Source organism: Arctopsyche grandis, chromosome 4, assembly GCF_051622035.1.
Source record: "Arctopsyche grandis isolate Sample6627 chromosome 4, ASM5162203v2, whole genome shotgun sequence".
Taxonomy (NCBI): Eukaryota; Metazoa; Arthropoda; class Insecta; order Trichoptera; family Hydropsychidae; genus Arctopsyche; species Arctopsyche grandis.
This window is the reverse complement of record NC_135358.1, coordinates 6599730-6611504: the sequence shown is the minus strand read 5'-3', so window position 1 is coordinate 6611504 and position 11775 is coordinate 6599730. Positions and strand designations below refer to the sequence as shown.

The window sequence follows — 11775 nt, the reverse complement described above, 5'->3', positions numbered from 1 at the left end:
TTATAAACTTCGATTATGTAGACAACCTCTCGTTCTTTTCGTCTCCAAAGTGTAAAGATTTTTTTTTTATATATAATGCAAAATAGTTTTACGAAGTTGGCAATGTTAAAAAAATAATCGTGTAGGATAGTTTCATTAGGTAAAGATTTTATAAAAAAAATGTACTAATTCCAGTTCATGATTATCTATCTGTTGCATAGTTTTAAGTAATCAGATTAGAGCTTTAATTAGAAACGTATTTTTAATCTGATTGAATGTTTAATTTGTCACAGGTGGTCAAGTGTAACGAGTTTAATTTCATAACAATAATAATTTAAAAATATATACCTATATACACAATTTAAAAAAAATGTTTGATAAGAAGGTATCATTATATTACATATGTATGTATTGACGAATTTTTTTTTTGAGAATTTTATTGATTTTTTTCATTTCTTTTGCTTGCAGCAATCCTTCAAAGGACGACTGTAAATTATGGACAAGTCAAGATACAAGGTGCTGCTTCCTGTCTATACCTCTGCATGGACTCCTGCGGATTTCCATACAGCTCTGTATGTACGATCATTACTATATTTTTATTTCACTTTTTCATTATTTTAAATTGCCGAAACGTCTGTCGTTCAATTTCGTACGAAATGAATAATTGAAATTATCCGACAGACGTGCGTACAATGTCCGAAAAGAGACTATTGTATGTATATCCTATAAATAAAAGCGTATAATTTAACCGTTTCCGTTACGATCGAACGAACGACCGATTCCTTTCAAAATTGCCAAATCAATATTGATCAATGGAATTTAAAATTTTGATCACTCTCCCTCTCTCTCACCGCACCGCGAAATTTCATCAATATTTTATCTCGTTGCAGTGCCGACGATAAAATCGCACAAAAAGAGCTGTGCGGCAATTAATTGCAATTTGAAACGATTACTCAACTTTTTACCTTGCAAAGTTTTATCGCGATTTATTGCCGATGCGTTTCAATCGAGAATTTTTCGCGAAAATGTGATCGTTTCCATCGTGATCTTTTTTCAAAGCACATATCGAATGGATTCTGTGCACGTTTTAAGCACGAAAGCTTTTGCCAAATTCCTCTTTAACCCAAGGAAAGATCGTATTTTTACCTTTTTACATTGAGATCGCGATAATTTTCTATGTTTAAAGGAACGGTTCAGTAGAATGTAGAATACATTCAAAAAAATAATAATGACCGGTAGGTTTCGGCGATCGAGCCCTTTGGATGTTATTTGTTTTAGAATTATCACCCCTAAACAAAGCTGATAGCTACCTGCTCTGTCGTTCTAATCAACCCTTCTCGATTCTTGGAATGTCACCTTATCTCGAGACATATTGTCTTATTTACTGAGGGTATAATTTGTCGCGTACAAGGGTGGTGTGACGAAAGCAAAAAACAGATGAAAAGCACCGAAGATAACGAAATGAAGACATTATAATAACGCCATATCTTTGAACGTTTAGGTCACAATTTATCGATTCGGTATAATTTGTTAAAATGCTTCAAAAAGGATGCGTCGATGTCTTTCGTAAGATAAGCTTTAATACAGAAACGTTTTTAATTAAAATTGTTGATGATATAATTCCATCTATACACTTGATGTTAGAATTGTTCGATTTGTAAAATTTGACACGTCGTTTCTGTTGATAAGATTGTAGAAGAATGCCATTTCTATTCTTCAATAAATCACGACAACGATGCTATCGTTTCCATGAATAGAAACCACGACTTAATAAGGCATTCAATCAATTCATTAATCAATATGTCTTTTTTTTTCGATCCGTGACACTAGTATCTTATATTACTCATGCTTTTTCCAGGATTTGAATCCTGCCCGTGGATATAGAGTGTCCCGATGAGGTTTATGTAATATTATATAGGACATAAAATTGATATTTAATATTAAATAAAAAATTATGCAAGTAATTGTTTTTAAAAGAAATAAAGCTCACAATTGAAAATATATTGGCAAAAATAACTTTTTTCTTTTTTAACTAAGGCAACTTAAGCTTACTTATATGGTTTTTACATACATAATAAATTATACTAGTAAAGTTTGTAAAAGAAATAAATCACATCATTGAAAACATAATGGCAACAATAACTTTTTTTCATTTTTAACTTATCCAACTTACGCTTACTTGCATGGATTTTAGATTGGACTTATTGGACATAGCACAATATTTAAAACTAGTGTTGTGCCCGTTGTGCTCTATGTACATATTATGTAGTTTATTTATTTATTTTTTACCATACATACATAGGTGCCATGAATGGTTGCCCCAGATCGACACTTATGGCCAAATTTGTGTGTGTATGTACATACATAGTATATATGTATGTACATATATATAAATTTAAAATTATTATAAATTATTGTTCTGCCCGTCGATTTCAACGGGTGGTTTCTGAAAGAAATTGATTTAAATATTGACACGAATTAAAATAAAGTAACATTTTATAATATAAATATTTAGTAACGTAATTTATAGGCCCGCGCACACGTAATATTAATCGTAATAAAAAGTGTGCACACTACACGCTCACCAATACAACCCGTTCGAAATGATGAATGAATGGGTGTGTGTGTGCATGTGTCTTTGCTTGGCCTGGCATCACATGACGCCGAACACCCCCCCCCGCTATCACGCTTCCCCACGTCTCCTAGATCACTTGACTCTTATTGGCTGTATGTCCACGGTTTGGTACATACCCACATATGTACATATACACATCGCGTCCGTTTTTATATATAACTACTGATTTTACCCGGTTTTGCTCGGTACTTGTAATATATACACCTTAAACATGGCTAATCAAATAGAAAACATTCATTTGTTTTTTTATTAAATTTATTTGAATCAAAAAATAAATAATATTTGAACGATAAAAAAAAATAAAAAATACATTTACGTAAAAGCTAAAATTAAGCTTTCGGTAAATAATATTGATCTTAAAATAATATTGATCTTAAACTTATTTTTTTAAGTTTTTTTGACACACTATTGTAGACAATGTCTGGCGTTTATGACTACCTGTCATGGCTGTCGTTATATGTACAACGTATATGTTACAGTGAAAATATATTTTCACCAATTCAAGCAGTGAAAATGTGTCGAACAATGAATTTACAACGTTTAACTCTATAAATGTAACCCTAACAACCGTCTTAAATGAATAGGGCCAGCCCTTACTTAACCGAACATATCCTAACCCGTAAATAATGCCAACCCTAATAATCTAACCGTAAATGAATAAAACCAACCCTGAAAATGTAACTGGTTATGATTTCACAGAAACGTCAGTGAAAATATATTGTCACTTGAAATATAATTTCACTGTGACATATACATATATGTACATACATACATAGTTTATTATTTTTTCTAAATGCCTATAATTTTAGACATATTAAAGTACAAAAATAATTAACTTGTTTTAAATTAAACTTTAATATATGCCAGATTATTTGATATCTTTAAAACAACTTGTATTATTTCAAAAGTATCAATTGTTTCTTGGATCGTTAGCCGAAACAGTATCGTCTATTGAAAAATGTAGTTCATGCTTATCAAAAAGTCTGGGTCCTGTCCTGAGGGTATCCGAGAGGAACGTGGACCTCCGACGATCATCCGGGTGGCATTTGATCACTCCCACTCCATAAATCAATACACAAAAAAAATAAATAAAATAATACACAATACAATGCACCGTCTCGTCGTGATAGTTCGACTTCAATACAAATAGAAATGAAAAAAAAATAGTCAATCTAAATAAAATTGAATGCAACCCAAACAATAATCAACAGGTTGTAATAATATTTTTACCGCTACCTGCCACGACCTAATCCGACTTCTAATTAAAAATTGACAATCCCGAAATGACACTTATCGCCACTGCATGTGTAGCACACACCTGCTGCACATTCTCCGAGGTGATTTCCATAATTTATGTGCGTCGTAAATTGAAAGATCGTTATTACAATATATGTATGTATATAGGTATTTGTAGGGGGTGCGATGTTTCGCCACGGTTTGATGATGCCAACGGTCCTTTTTTCTTAGCAGCTTCTTTTTCTGTGTGCACACTTATTCAAATTCAAATTTGTCTTGTGATGACACCGTAGGAAGCTCGTGTTTGGAGTTTTATGGTGTGATCCGGTTGATTTATGCGAGACGTCATGGGGCGATAACTGTGTCATATTTACGCCTTGCAAACAAACACACAGTGCGCGTGTCTGTCGTTTACGGAAGGATTTCACTTTTGTTTGGGGATTTACATACATATATCGTGATTTGAGTTGCCTAGTAGTTTTATATGTAGTTGTGATGTAATCTAAAGAATTCAAATTTGGGTTACTAGTGACGATCCATAAATATTTTTGCAGATGTTCAACAATAATAATAAAATTATGTATGGATTCACTGATTCACAAATATGTATAAGGATTTACGTACAGAAATACCGAAATTGAAGTGAATTTGTCAGCTGTATTTCAACAGAGAATTAGGTATAGGATTTCTTGCGGAAACGACAATATGACATTTACCGTTTTACTAAGATTCATTTATTTTGTGGTTGTCATCATTTGTTGTTGTTGTTGTAAGTTTTCTTTGCTAACATAATTGGAATTAGCAATAGTTAAGCTTGTATCAGGGCTGTGGATTCGGTTCAAAATCTACTGAATCCGACTCCGACTCCAACGTGGATGATTTTAGTAAGATCGACTGTTTTACCAACGCATAAAAATATTACCTAAATAATGATAATAATAGCAATATTCAAATTATAAAAAATTAAAGGAATTTAAATAATCACTAATATTTGACATGTAATCCAAATTTATTGAATTAGTGGTAATAAAATAGGTATAAATAAAAAGTAAGTACCTTTATAGTGTATGTGTATTGATTTCATACACAAATAAATCAATTTAATAAAAAAATGAGAATAAAAAAATGTATGAAACGGAGGAAACAATCGGTATTGGAAACAAGACGTCAAAATACGTGCAATTCTACGATTTTATTTATAATGCTATTTAATTATAATAATTAATTATTTTTATATAGGAATTATAATATTTCAATTATTTGTGGATTCAATTAAATATATTTAGAGACTCTTGATGACATACCGCAATAGTATTAATTAAAGAAAATAGTAAAAAGGAGTTAGAGTCGGTTGTTTTTTACAACTCCAACTCCAACTCCGGAGCTTGAAATGCTCCGACTTCACGACTCCGACTCTGACTCTACAGTCCTGGTTTATGTCATAAAAAAATTGATATATGTTTGTATAACTTTGTGATTGACTGTAAATCATCACTTATTATTACTGTAAATTATTACTACATGTAATAGTGCAGCTACATACATATATACATATAGTATATAACTGCACTATTTACATGTAGTTCTGCGTCAAAATATTTAAAAATGTATGGGCGAGGCGTTATAGCCGGTTAACCAATGGGTTTTATCAATTATAATAACAAAAAATAAAATAAAATAAAAATCAAGAACTAAAATAAAATTTAATTTAAAGAAGATCTATATTTATTTTACAATTTCGCCATAGTGACATTACAGAGTAGTTTCAAGCCATCGTTATGACTAGTCACCGGAGCCTGAGGGGGCCGTGTATTGTTCAAAGGTTGTAAATGCATTGTTAAAGGTTTTCAGAACAATGGATAGCACTGTGACTATCCTACCTCTAGTTATGACTAAGGAAAAAATAAAAGGTTACAATAATTAGAAAAATAAAACATAATAAACAAACAATCAAAAGCAAATATAATAATACAACACGTTGCTATCTCAAATTAAAGAATCCCCCAACAAGATCAGCATATTTTAGATTAAACAAATCCAAGTTAGCGAAAATCTGGTTGAGGAGCTTAATGCCCCTTGAACATTGAAGCTCAATTCTACAAAATTTGAGGATTGTTCACCAAACCAACTAGTAACTATAAAAATGATCTGTATAATTCGATTCATTTTTGAAGCATTGGATAATACGTTCCCAATGTATTCCAATTAGTTTAAATCTACATTATTCCTATAGCTGCTGGCAAGGTGTTCATATTATTAAATTTAAATCTGCCATTTTCTATAAAAAAAAATTTCCCAATCGTTGAAATGATTCCAACTTCTATACAATCCTGGCATCAAAACAACATTGAATACTATCAAAAAATAATACAGCATCATATTCTTGCTCATCGAGTCCTAATTATTAAATATGTTTCAATTCACTTTTTATTAATGTATCTGTCTTATTTATGCCATTCTCTAACAACTTTATATTTAAAAACTTACATCGTAACCGCTCCAAAACCAAACATACAATACATATTGCATACAAAAGAGTTTTCTAAAGTTAACTAGATCATGCTTCATTTCTAGACCTTTGTCCTTTCAGGTCAGTGGTGCATACAGTTTCTAAAACGATGTTTGAATACATTACATACAAACCTATGAGCTAGAATTAAACCTATGAGCTTGAAAATTGGGTGAAATAAGTACATATGTACATCACCACCGAGCTTAAATATTTTTCTGTTTATTTTATTCGTTAGGATTATTTATTCAAAGGAATTTTCATGTTTCCAAAGCTACATATGAATTAAAAAAAAATCAATCAAAGGTATGCGACTTTAAAACAAAAATTTCTAAAAAGAGGACAGGGGCGTTACCATTCGTCTCGTTCTAAATGGGATCACATGATAGACGAGCGATTTGTCCATCACGATCGTGAGCTTTGATTTGTAGTCGAATTTCGTGAGATTTTAAACACTCGTGGAATCTGAGACTGTTTCAAATAGGAGGCGGGTCAGAATTGTCAACGGGGATAATTTATACGAGCGAAAAACTTTAAAGACATCCATCAACATCGCAGACACTTCCTTTGCTAGTTACAAATCGCCAAATTCGTTAAGAATTCATCGCATTCAGAATCGAGACTGTCGGATTTAGAACTCGTCAATGAAACGTCCGTCGGATGAAGAATTTTCCCCTAAAAACTGGTCAATGTATGCGGATGTCTATTTTCCTTATACGGTCTGCTATACAGCGACATTTCAAAGATGCTCAAAATTCTACAGAATCTCGCGAAAAAGTTGTCGCTTTCGCAATAATCTCACTGATTGTATGCTCTCGGCGATGTCATCGTTTAAATTCGCATTGATTAATTTTATGATAATTTTTTGTCAATTCTAAGAATGCGTTTCGTGGCCGAGGGGAGGTAAGATTGCGAATTTGATCTTCAATAGCGGTCAGTGACAAAGGCGTCACGCGCTGTCACGTACAATCGAATTTAATTCCTCGGAGACAAATAATGTTCGATGCAATTGTGCATTTTTTTATGATGCACTCACTCGCTACTTTACACATAACTGAGCGTACGTGCGCGAAATGTCCGATCGATGTTTGCCACTTGTTTTGCTTAGACAAACAAGTGTTCAAATTATCGCTAACGCTTATATTAAATATAATAGATATGCAAAACGACGTTTGAATAATTTATAAACGGATAAAGTTTTGTCTATTTCTTATAAATAGTAATTGCTTCATCTTTTAGTCTAATGCTGCAATGAAGTGGCCAATACAATTAGCGGACAAATCGAGTAATTTGTGTGGGCAATTACATTTTAAGTGCTTTTATTAAGTATTATTTCAAAGGCAATTATTATATAAGAGGCGTAATTAGTTAAACCGCAAAAGTTTAAAAGCTCCAATTATGTAAATAAAATTAAAAGTTGTCGGCTTAAAATTGGATAGAAAGCATAATCGATTTCGACAATTTTGGAAAAGAAAATTTGCTTATTTATCTGCTACACTTTATGAGCATAAATTTACATTAAAAAGTATTATATGTATGTATATAACGAGCGGGGTGGACTAGTAATTAGCATATTATGCTTTCGAGCAGTGTCACCGGTTCGACTCCCACTAGAGTCCCGCTGCTGGCCAGACTTTGGTTTTTGACTCAAGTTCGATCGTTTATTATCAGAGTTTTTCTGATTTTCATTGAAATGATTCCTATAAAATTGGCATTCCCTCCCCTATTTCTCTAGTCAATCTTGGGTTATTCAACGTCTCAAGGTTCGCCGATTTGTATTAAAAAATGCTGAAAAAATTTCTCTATAGATGTCTCTGTGTATGTTGATCGTATACAAATTCGTGTTGTATAAATGCTTATTGATCGTATTATATAATAATGCTTACAATGCACTTTGCAATGTTTGACCATAGATGTCATGTATGTATGTATAATGTAAAAATGTATACTGTATAATAATTATGTATTAATATATAATCGGGTATTTTTCTTCATCTGTATAGTACACTCATCGGATTGGAGCGATCTGTAAGACGAGTGTACATAATTAATAAATATTTAAAAAATCATAATGAACCTACTCAATTTTTCTGACGGTGTTAAGCTAAAATTTTAGAACCTAGCTAATTGTACCGTAATTTTAAAATTTTAAATAATTTACATATATTCAAAATCTTGCAAGTAGCTGCATACATATATTAATTGACCAATTTCTTACATATTTCCATCGAATGTAAGCTGAAGTGATTGGTCTTTTTGACAAGATTTTTGACTATAATATATGTAATATCATGTTTCATTTATAATCGTATCGATGAAACCAACCTTTATAATTTGATTTGTCGATAAGCATAATAGAAAACGAGCTTGCATTCAATAGTGTCTTGTCTCTTGTGTAAAGATTACTTAAGCATCTGCTTGATTATGATCGATACTATAGGTATAATTGGATTCCAAAATTAAATTACGCATTGAATGGATGAGCCTTTTTATTTATTTTTGATGTGTACGAATAAACAGTTTTAAGAATGCAATGATTCTATAGATACATAATCCTTACGTCTAAAAGATGAGTCGCAAGAGTATTGAGCAATCTATTCGTTTTCGATTTGTTTTATGACTTTTACATTCACATAACGACTCTAGTATCCATCAAAAGCATCCATACAACTGTTTCTTAGAATTAACGAGCTTTTATTGTTACAGAGGGAGTTCTCGGACGAGTGCGTTTTCAACGAGATGATAGATCTGAACCACTACAACTCATACTCTTCAAGGAAGTATTCTGGTAATAGACGAACAATTTACTTGGCCCTAGATGCCAGAGGACGTCCTAGACGAGTGGCAATACCAGCACAGAGGGCTTTGGGAAAGCTTTCGGGATATGTGCGAGTTATGCCGCGACCTGCACATCGAGCATTGCACGGATGCACTAAACACAGACAAGCTTCGATGACGAGCGCACCACCTCATCCTCATCACACGAAACGACCGTGTCGAATTCCGAAGAAGAAGAGAAGATGCAAGGAAGGAGAGAGGCCGGTTATAGACAATTGTGAGAAGCCTCCACGTCGTCTTCAACCTCAAAAGTGTCCACCACATAAGCCAGATTGTGCACCAGCTAGAAATGCTACTCAGCCGTTACACGTAAGGCACAAGAGGCCTTTGAAGCCCAAAAAGCCCAACAAGCAAGAAAAGCAAGAAAAGCCAGAGAGGCCGGAGAAGACAGACACCTCGCAAACGCCTCAGAACAAGAAGAGGCCGAAGAAACCTCCGCAGAAGAACAAGAGAAAGGTAGGGCGAGCGCCAGAAGATATCCACGGTCTCTCATCTCTGACGACGAATTCTTGGGAGGTCGAAGAGGAGGCCTGGATGAGCACTTCGGACGAGATGCTGAGCAGTACCCAAGTCGAAGACGTCACCTCGTGGGAGTTAACAACCAACTCTGGTTTCAACAGAGAGTTTTTTCGGGGTGGTTCGGCCGTGCTGGAGACGGCCGAGGAGGACGACACGTAAGATCGCCGCTCTCCTACACTTCATTCTGTTTGTTACTGTCCTATTGTGCTTACAACATCCTACAACGCTTTAGCTGAAGAAGAATTTGTGCTTTTTGAAGTTGTTGTTGTTATTCTTATAACTATTTTTATTTTGACACGCGAACGAACTGCATAAACGATCGAGAGGACTCCTACTCCCGAAAATGACTGATTACTTTTTAACAATTAATTATTTTTTTATGTAGTATAATACTTAGGCGCGTAATCAAGTGATCAACAATATAATACGTTACAGCGACGCTTAACAACCTCCCAACCCACCCACATCGATTCTGTGGTTTCTGGATTAAATCGGTTGAACTTCCATTGTGGCGAAAGTCGTTCAATTTTGGCGTGAAAATATCAGACTTTGTAAAAAATTTTAAATTGATGAAATTTACATTAAAGTTTGAGTATTTTAGATTAAAAATCAAATGTCACTCTTTCAGTTTTTATAAAACTGATTTGGACGTTTTCACTTTGGAAACCACAGAGTTTATGGTGAATGAGACGAGTTTGCCAAAATTTATGTTTAAGATGTTATTTTCGTATTAAATTTGCTGCAAAAAATCGTAGGCATTGATTGGTGTCTCGTTCATCGCCATTTTTATTGCAATAACAGTTGACAAATTACTTAAGTTATATATTTATAATATTTTACCAATGATATTTTCAAATTTCATATAAATGTTGTAAATATATTATGTACATATTGATAGATTTTCGTATTATGAATTTAGTAACAGTAAAATGTCTTTTGAACGTTCATACATTGTAGTATTAAATGTTAGTTGAAAAAAATCCTAAATGAAACATTCGAATATTAGTTTTTAGTTTAGAACGTAGTTGAAAAAGTCGATTTCCTTTTATTTTTGTGAGAATTTGAGCAGCTGTAGATTCTTTTAAGCAACATAATATATGTACATATGTACATTTCGAATATGAAGCATATTTTCGGGATACATTTTAGACGGTTTTTAAGTAGACATGTACTGGAAAATTCCAGTTATCCAACCGTTGCGATATTTTCATCTAAATCAGTGAAATGTTTCAAAAAATTCGATAAATCAAACGAAAAAAAATCGTGATGTATTTATTGTACGAAAATGTCAGCATATTTTAACGAAAAACATGAATTTTAAAATACGATTGGATATCAGGAATCCGTACAAGGTAAAATTTAACAATCACATTAAATTAATTAGGAGACTCTCAAATTATTTTAAAAATTATTAAATATTTATTGTATTTGATGCATTTCATTTTTTTTTTACAAAAGTATAAAAGACTGCTTTTTTGATTTTCATCTACCGGGAAATAATAGTATTTTGTATACAGAATGTTTCGTTGTCCAATCTTTCGTTGTGCGATCGATTTTGATGATCAACGATTCTTTCTACTCACTAAAAAGCAATTTTTGGGTAAATTCCATTAATACAGACAAAAATTGCTCTATCAAAAAATTCAACAATACTTCAAAGTGTTGAAAATTTAACGATGAAACAATCAAAACTAATAAAGACAGTCGTTTAATTAATTTATATATCGATATGGACATTCAGTATGTGTTCTATTTATTTGTCATAAATATGTTGTATTTTAGAATGTATTAAATTATTATTAATGAATAAGATAATAATCTTACAAATTTAATAGGCCAATAGACAATTTAGCACATTGACGAAAAATTATGCATAATTAGATTTGTGTCAATTTATTGTGTATCAAATAATAGTCGAGTTGAAAAGTATATATTTATATACATATATACTCTGTTATATTATTCATTGTGAAAAAAATTCATGAAAATTGTCAACGCTACCAAAGTGAAGTAATTTACATATTTGTGCTTACGTGTAGTAAATGTTGAATAACTCTTT

General features: G+C 32.5%; 1 protein-coding gene across 1 annotated transcript; it reads left to right on the top strand.

The window, feature by feature from the left end:
* The first annotated feature begins 8866 nt into the window (after nucleotides 1-8866).
* bnl (fibroblast growth factor branchless) lies at nucleotides 8867-10963 on the top strand. Its single transcript, XM_077430043.1, has one exon. It carries the CDS (start codon nucleotides 9099-9101, stop codon nucleotides 9873-9875), a length of 777 nt encoding a protein of 258 aa, XP_077286169.1. The 5' UTR covers nucleotides 8867-9098; the 3' UTR covers nucleotides 9876-10963.
* The last annotated feature ends 812 nt before the right edge of the window (nucleotides 10964-11775 follow it).